The sequence below is a fragment of the Squalius cephalus genome, assembly GCF_949319135.1.
Source record: "Squalius cephalus genome assembly, chromosome: 15".
In the NCBI taxonomy this organism is placed as follows: domain Eukaryota; kingdom Metazoa; phylum Chordata; class Actinopteri; order Cypriniformes; family Leuciscidae; genus Squalius; species Squalius cephalus.
In genome coordinates, this window is record NC_137136.1 from 273986 (window position 1) to 282500 (window position 8515).

At 46.9% G+C, this 8515-nt stretch overlaps 1 protein-coding gene across 2 annotated transcripts in view; it reads right to left on the minus strand.

Moving 5' to 3' along the window:
• Positions 1 to 8515, minus strand: part of vps13b (vacuolar protein sorting 13 homolog B) — a 237474-nt gene that overhangs the window by 210380 nt on the left and 18579 nt on the right. For both annotated transcript variants that reach the window (XM_079894253.1, XM_079894254.1), the window contains exons 5-7: positions 6797 to 6964; positions 487 to 668; positions 238 to 400 (exon numbers count right to left, since the gene is read on the minus strand). In XM_079894253.1, coding sequence (XP_079750379.1) covers positions 238 to 400; positions 487 to 668; positions 6797 to 6964 — 513 coding nt within the window. The remainder of the gene's footprint in view (positions 1 to 237; positions 401 to 486; positions 669 to 6796; positions 6965 to 8515) is intronic.

The window sequence follows — 8515 nt, forward strand, 5'->3', positions numbered from 1 at the left end:
AGCACTTTGTAAAGACTGTTTTTAAGCAGCTTCACAGTAATAAACACGAAAATAACAGGATCAATGATGCAAACCCACATTCACATGAACAGGTGGAGAGAAACACAGAGACAGACGCTCAGTTCATGTCATTCAAAGAGATGCACTGGATTGAGTTGATATGTGTGTTTCTATAGCCTCAGAAACACATCAACACAAACTGAATGAGAAATGCTGAGCAGTGCTCGTCTCACTCACCGGAGACACTCTCTCGAAGTGAGCCACTCTCTTCTCTCTCGCCCTCTCGATGGACACCCATCTCTCCGTAATACAGCGCAACACCCAACTCCATCAGCCGGATGAACATGGGCAGCTGCTGGTCCGTCAGAGAGAGTTTCAGACTCTCCACCATCGTGTGAACCTTAACACACACACACACGGAAACAACAGTGACGCACGAGGTGAACGCAAACGCCATCCTGACACACCACAGATACACTCTCTTACTTTAATGACGGCAGGGATTTTGGCATTGATGTTGTCGTAGGTGAAATGAAGACGAGTTCTGAAGGAACATTTGTAGAGCAGAGGGTCCTGATAAAACTCGATCTTCCCACTCGCATTACGTTTATCCAAACACACGGTGCAGTCAGAAAAATTGATAACCTTCCTCAGGACCAGTTCAGGAGCTACAGAGAGAGAAAGAGAGAGAAAGAGACAGAGAGACAGAGAGACAGAGAGAGAGAGAGAGAGAGAGAGAGAGAGAGAGAGAGAGAGACAGACAGAGAGACAGAGAGAGAGAGACAGACAGACAGAGAGACAGAGAGAGAGAGAGAGAGAGAGAGAGAGAGAGAGAGTGTAAGACAGTAAATGTTGAGTGTCAGCAGTTCATCAGGTTTAAGAGGAGTTTTGAAAATGTTAAACATTAAAGTTTGTTGAAATAATGAAATTGAAATTATCGCCATTCCTTCACATGTATTTCATTTCTGGAATTCAAAGGCAAGTTTATAAAGCAGAACTAAACTAAAGCCCTAAAATCCTAAAAAAACCAGCATGCCTGATCCAATTCCATCCAGACCCAACCAGCCCTACAACACCACAAACAGCCCAACACTAACCCATTAAAACACCCTAAACTCACCCAGCACTAACCAATCCCCCAAACTCACCTAAACACTAACCAACAGTCCAAAACTCACCCAGCACTAACCGACATCCCAAACTCAACCCCCCAAACTCACCCAAACACTAACCAACCCCCAAACTCACCCAGTATTAACCAATCCCCCAAACTCACCCAGCATAACCAATCCCCCAAACTCAACCAGCACTAACCGACAGCCCGAACTCACCCAGCACTAACCAGCCCCTCAAACTCACCCAAACACTAACCAACCCCCCAAACTCACCCAGCACTAACCGATAGCCAAAACTCAACCAGCACTAACCAACAGCCCAAACTCAACCAGCACTAACCAACCCCCCAAACTCAACCAGCACTAACCAACAACCCAAACTCAACCAGCACTAACCAATCGCTCAAACTCAACCAGCTCTAACCAACCCCCCAAACTCAACTAGCACTAACTGACAGCCAAAACTCAACCAGCACTAACCAACCCCCCAAACTCAACCAGCACTAACCAACAGCCCAAACTCAACCAGCACTAACCAATCGCTCAAACTCAACCAGCTCTAACCAACCCCCCAAACTCAACTAGCACTAACTGACAGCCAAAACTCAACCAGCACTAACCAACAGCCCAAACTCAACCAGCACTAACCAACCCCCCAAACTCAACCAGCACTAACCAACAGCCCAAACTCAACCAGCACTAACCAATCGCTCAAACTCAACCAGCTCTAACCAACCCCCCCAAACTCAACTAGCACTAACCGACAGCCAAAACTCAACCAGCACTAACCGACAGCCCGAACTCAACCAGCACAAACCAACCCCCCAAACTCACCCAGCACTAACCGACCCCCCAAACTCAACCAGCACTAACCGACAGCCCGAACTCAACCAGAACTAACCGACAGCCAAAACTCAACCAGCACTAACTGACAGCCCAAACTCAACCAGCACTAACCGACAGCCCGAACTCAACCAGCACTAACCAACCCCCCAAACTCAACCAGCACTAACCAACCCCCCAAACTCAACCAGCACTAATCGATCCCCCAAACTCAACCAGCACTAACCGACAGCCCGAACTCAACCAGCACTAACCAACCACTCAAACTCAACCAGCACTAACCAACCACTCAAACTCAACCAGCTCTAACCAACCCCCCAAACTCAACCAGCACTAACTGACAGCCAAAACTCAACCAGCACTAACTGACAGCCCAAACTCAACCAGCACTAACCGACAGCCCGAACTCAACCAGCAATAACCGACAGCCCGAACTCAACCAGCACTAACCAATCCCCCAAACTCAACCAGCACTAACCGACAGCCAAAACTCAACCAGCACTAACCGACAGCCCGAACTCAACCAGCACTAACCAACCCCCCAAACTCAACCAGCACTAACTGACAGCCCAAACTCAACCAGCACTAACCAACCCCCCAAACTCAAACAGCATTAACCAACCTCCCAAACTCAACCAGCACTAACTGACAGCCCAAACTCAACCAGCACTAACCAAACCCCCAAACTCAAATAGCATTAACCGACTGCCCGAACTCAACCAGCCCCCCAAACTCAACCAGCACTAACCAACAGCCCAAAACTCAACCAGCACTAACTGACAGCCCAAACTCAACCAGCACTAACCAACAGCCCAAACTCAACCAGCACTAACCAACAGCCCAAACTCAACCAGCACTAACCAACCCCCCAAACTCAACCAGCACTAACCAACAGCCCGAACTCAACCAGCACAAACCAACCCCCCAAACTCAACCAGCACTAACCGACAGCCCGAACTCAACCAGCATTAACCGACAGCCCAAACTTAACCAGCACTAACCAACCCCCCAAACTCACCCAGCACTAACCAACAGCCCAAACTCAACCAGCACTAACCAACCCTCCAAACTCAACCAGCACTAACCAACAGCCCAAACTCAACCAGCACTAACCGACAGCCCGAACTCAACCAGCACTAACCGACAGCCCAAACTCAACCAGCACTAACCAACCCCCCAAACTCACCCAGCACTAACCAACAGCCCAAACTCAACCAGAACTAACCAGCCCCCCAAACTCAACCAGCACTAACCAACAGCCCAAAACTCAACCAGCACTAACTGACAGCCCAAACTCAACCAGCACTAACCAACAGCCCAAACTCAACCAGCACTAACCAACCCCCCAAACTCAACCAGCACTAACCAACAGCCCAAACTCAACCAGCACTAACCAATCGCTCAAACTCAACCAGCTCTAACCAACCCCCCAAACTCAACCAGCACTAACCGACAGCCAAAACTCAACCAGCACTAACTGACAGCCCAAACTCAACCAGCACTAACCGACAGCCCGAACTCAACCAGCACTAACCGACCCCCCAAACTCAACCAGCACTAACCAACCGCTCAAACTCAACCAGCTCTAACCAACCCCCCAAACTCAACCAGCACTAACTGACAGCCCAAACTCAACCAGCACTAACTGACAGCCCAAACTCAAGCAGCACTAACTGACAGCCCAAACTCAACCAGCACTAACTGACAGCCCAAACTCAACCAGCACTAACTGACAGCCCAAACTCAACCAGCACTAACCGACAGCCCGAACTCAACCAGCAATAACCGACAGCCCGAACTCAACCAGCACTAACCAACCCCCCAAACTCAACCAGCACTAACCGACAGCCAAAACTCAACCAGCACTAACCGACAGCCCGAACTCAACCAGCACTAACCAACCCCCCAAACTCAACCAGCACTAACCAACCCCCCAAACTCAACCAGCACTAATCGATCCCCCAAACTCAACCAGCACTAACCGACAGCCCGAACTCAAACTAGGGGTGGGGGAAAAAATCGATTCTTAGATGAATCGCGATTCGGGACGTGGACGATTCTGAATCGATTCACAAATGTCAAAAATCGATTTTCGAAAAAAAAAAAATTCTAATAACGTAACATTGACGGAACGCAAAAGGCGGAACTCTGAAGCGGACGTGCACGTGCGCGGACAGTCTGTGGCGTGCACATAACAGAGACGCGCACATAACGGACGCATGATGGCTGAGCGCCAAATGTGCAATGCCAGTCACAAAAAGTTACATTTTGACTGTAAGTTACTCTCTGCAGATGTTCATTCACTTTCTTTGTATAAGCTGTTTTTGATTGTGGTATACAGCAAACATTTCAAGTCATAATTCTTTATTATTTAGTTGTGTATAAGTCAAGAGCGACTTTGAATGTTACTAATTATTCATAATATGCATAAGTCCACAAGCATTATACGTTATGATAGCTTCTGGTACATAATTCTATATTTTTGAACGAAAACTGTTTGTGAATTTGCTACAGCAAAATGTTTTTTTTTGTCTGAAGGATTATATTGCTCATTGGAAATAACAAGAGGATGTTGGTTAGAAGTCTATTATTAAATGCTACTATGCTAGAGATTCAGAATATGCTGAAGTTTGTATTAATTTACTACAAGTATGCTGCTAGTACAAGCACACATTTATTTTCCTGTTGGTTCTCAGCAATGTTGGGACATATGCTGGCAAATGTAACCTTACAGTTGACTTGCCAAATCACTTCCATTTGTTTTATTAATAAAATTAATATAGGAAGTATTGGAAGTAAGTTCGTTATGGGTCATCATAAATACTTTGCTTTAAAAGTACCAAGTAAAAACATTTTTTCAATGTTTTTGATAAAAGGCACTTCCCTGAGAATTGAACTTAATAAATGTGAAAAAGACACTTTAATGTCTGTCATTATGTTTGTCATTCTGTATAGCAAAGCAGATGAGAGTAGATCATGATCAGAAACCTGATTAGAAATCATTATGAATAAAATCGAATTGTTTTGAATCGAAAATGTTTTTGAATCGAAAATCGATTTTAAATCGAATCGTGGCCTCAAGAATCGGAATCGAATCGAATCGTGAGATGGTAAAAGATTCCCACCCCTAACTCAAACAGCACTAACCAACCGCTCAAACTCAACCAGCTCTAACCAACCCCCAAAAATCAACCACCACTAACTGACAGCCCAAACTCAACCAGCACTAACCGACAGCCAAAACTCAACCAGCACCAACCGACAGCCCAAACTCAACCAGCACTAACCGACAGCCCGAACTCAACCAGCACTAACCAACCCCCCAAACTCAACCAGCTCTAACCAACCCCTCAAACTCAACCAGCACTAACCAACAACCCAAAACTCAACCAGCACTAACTGACAGCCCAAACTCAACCAGCACTAACCAACCCCCCAAACTCAACCAGCATTAACCGACTGCCCGAACTCAACCAGCACTAACCAGCCCCCCAAACTCAACTAGCACTAACCAACAGCCCAAAACTCAACCAGCACTAACTGACAGCCCAAACTCAACCAGCACTAACCAACAGCCCAAACTCAACCAGCACTAACCAACAGCCCAAAACTCAACCAGCACTAACTGACAGCCCAAACTCAACCAGCACTAACCAACCCCCCAAACTCAACCAGCACTAACCAATAGCCAAAACTCAACCAGCACTAACCAACAGCCCAAACTCAACCAGCACTAACCAACCCCCCAAACTCAAACAGCACTAACCAACAGCCCAATCTCAACCAGCACTAACCGACAGCCCAAACTCAACCAGCCCAAACTCAACCAGCACTAACCAACAGCCCAAACTCAACCAGCACTAACCAACAGCCCGAACTCAACCAGCACTAACCAACCCCCCGAACTCAACCAGCACTAACCGACAGCCCGAACTCAACCAGCACTAACCGACAGCCCAAAATCAACCAGCACTAACCAACCCCCCAAACTCAACCAGCACTAACCAACAGCCCAAAACTCAACCAGCACTAACTGACAGCCCGAACTCAACCAGCACTAACCAACAGCCCAAACTTAACCAGCACTAACCAACCCCCCAAACTCAACCAGCACTAACCAACAGTCCAAAACTCAACCAGCACTAACCAACAGTCCAAAACTCAACCAGCACTAACCAACCCTCCAAACTCAAACAGCACTAACCAACAGCCCAAACTCAACCAGCACTAACCGACAGCCCAAACTCAACCAGCACTAACCAACAGCCCAAACTCAACCAGCACTAACCAACAGCCCGAACTCAACCAGCACTAACCAACCCCCCAAACTCAACCAGCACTAACCGACAGCCCGAACTCAACCAGCACTAACCGACAGCCCAAAATCAACCAGCACTAACCCCCCAAACTCAACCAGCACTAACCAACAGCCCAAAACTCAACCAGCACTAACTGACAGCCCGAACTCAACCAGCACTAACCAACAGCCCAAACTTAACCAGCACTAACCAACAGTCCAAAACTCAACCAGCACTAACCAACAGCCCCAAACTCACCCAGCACTAACCGACAGCCCAAACTCAACCAGCACTAACCAGCCCCCCAAACTCACCCAGCATTAACCAATCCCCCAACTCAACCAGCATTAACCAATCCCACAAACTCACCCAGCACTAACTAACACTTGCTAACCCTGCACTCATGTATATGCATGAACTCAGACTGATCACGTGAGTTTGAGGAAGCTGACACTAGTGTTCCTTCATAATGTGATCAGAGTGTTTCTTTCATCATATGGTTATTGCTGTTAAACACGCGTGTGAACATGTTTTACTCACAGATGATGTCCATGAAGGCTCGGTCCCACAGCTCGTCCACCGTGTAACACTCTGCTGACGTGATGTTTACCGACAGCACAATGTCATCCTCCACATACTTCAGGATCAGGTTATTCACCACGATATTGACGTTATTCACCACTCGGCGAATCAGACTCTGCACGTACCCTGCAGAGAGACACACAGCAGAAGGAAAACTCAAACTCTCACAAACAGCTGATGGAGACTTTTGAAAGAATTTATTGTTGCATCATAAAAAACGCAGCATAAGATCCTGAAAAAACGAAGCATCGCCACCACTTGGTCAGCAGTATGAATAACAAAACTCTTATTCTAAAGAATGAATTAATAAATTGTACAGAGAAAACAATCAACATGACATGATTACAACATCCCATAATAGTGCCTGAGTTCAGTGTGAGTCCTGTGCTCTCCAAACACTCCATAACTCTTTCACACAGCGCCGGCTCCCTGTTAATTACACTGGGATGTTCTAGATTTGTTGCTTCTCTCACCTGCAAAAACACAGCGCTTAACAGTTTTCAGGATTAGATTAACTGCAGCAGCCATATCACAATCTCACTGATTTAATCTATTAATTGTGCAGTGTGTGTGTGTGTGTGTGTGTGTGTGACCAGAAGCTCCAGCTGAACAGTGCTCATGCTCTAAGGTCATTACTCAACAAAGTACCAAAATTCTGAAAACATTACAAACCAGAGTTTCAGCAATAACATATTAAAACATCCAGCAAGGAGCGGTCATCACCGCAGGAGCGACGGAATTATTCACAGCGCTTGCGGTCCCACTCCAACTTATAAAACTTTAATGCTTTTTCCTTGTAGTCCAACTCAAATGTTTGTCTTCCTGTGCGAGTGGCGTGTGTTTTATTAATGAGCTCTGGATCATAATCCCACAAACTCAAAGCCTCAGGATCAGGTGAAGAACAAACGAGTGTTTTACAGTATCGTCCGCAGTGGTGCGTTATTTCCCGAGAGCGTCGGTCACGCGAGCGTCAGTGTGTGCGGTCGAGGGTGTGTGTTAAACATGCGGGTCAGCGGCGGGTCTGTGTGTGTGTGTAGCACCTGCATTCACAGTCATAAACTCATTCCCTGTTAGTGCTCTCTGGATCTAATTTATCCAGCGGAGTCTTTACTTTCCCTGCGTTTCTCCATAAACTCTCTTCAGCTCCACTGCACCTGCGGCCCGTGGGGATCACAACTACACTCGTAAAATAGCTGGAAAAACCAACAGCTTTATGTGCTACTCGAGCCAAGAGTCGCTCTCAGACTCACTCACACACACTCTCAGACTCCAGCGCACTCACACACACACTCTCAGACTCCAGTGCACTCACACACACACTCACACACACTCTCAGACTCCAGCGCACTCACACACACACTCTCAGACTCCAGCGCACTGACACACACACTCTCAGACTCTCTCCTGCGCACGAACGCATCGGCCGAGGAAAACACCAGACATTAAAGGGGACATAGTTGGGTCTAGTGCTATAATCGGGTCCAGTGCTTCTACCGACCCAGAAAACGTGAAAAGTGAAACCCAGTAACTGTGTTCTGGTGAGTCTTTCTCTGCAAGCATGTCAAAAAATAAGTCGATCAGATTTCGCTCTCCTTCTGACGTATGAAGAGGATCTTATTATAATATTACCGGCCCTTAATCTGCACGTTTACACACACCAGCCGACATTTGGTTCCA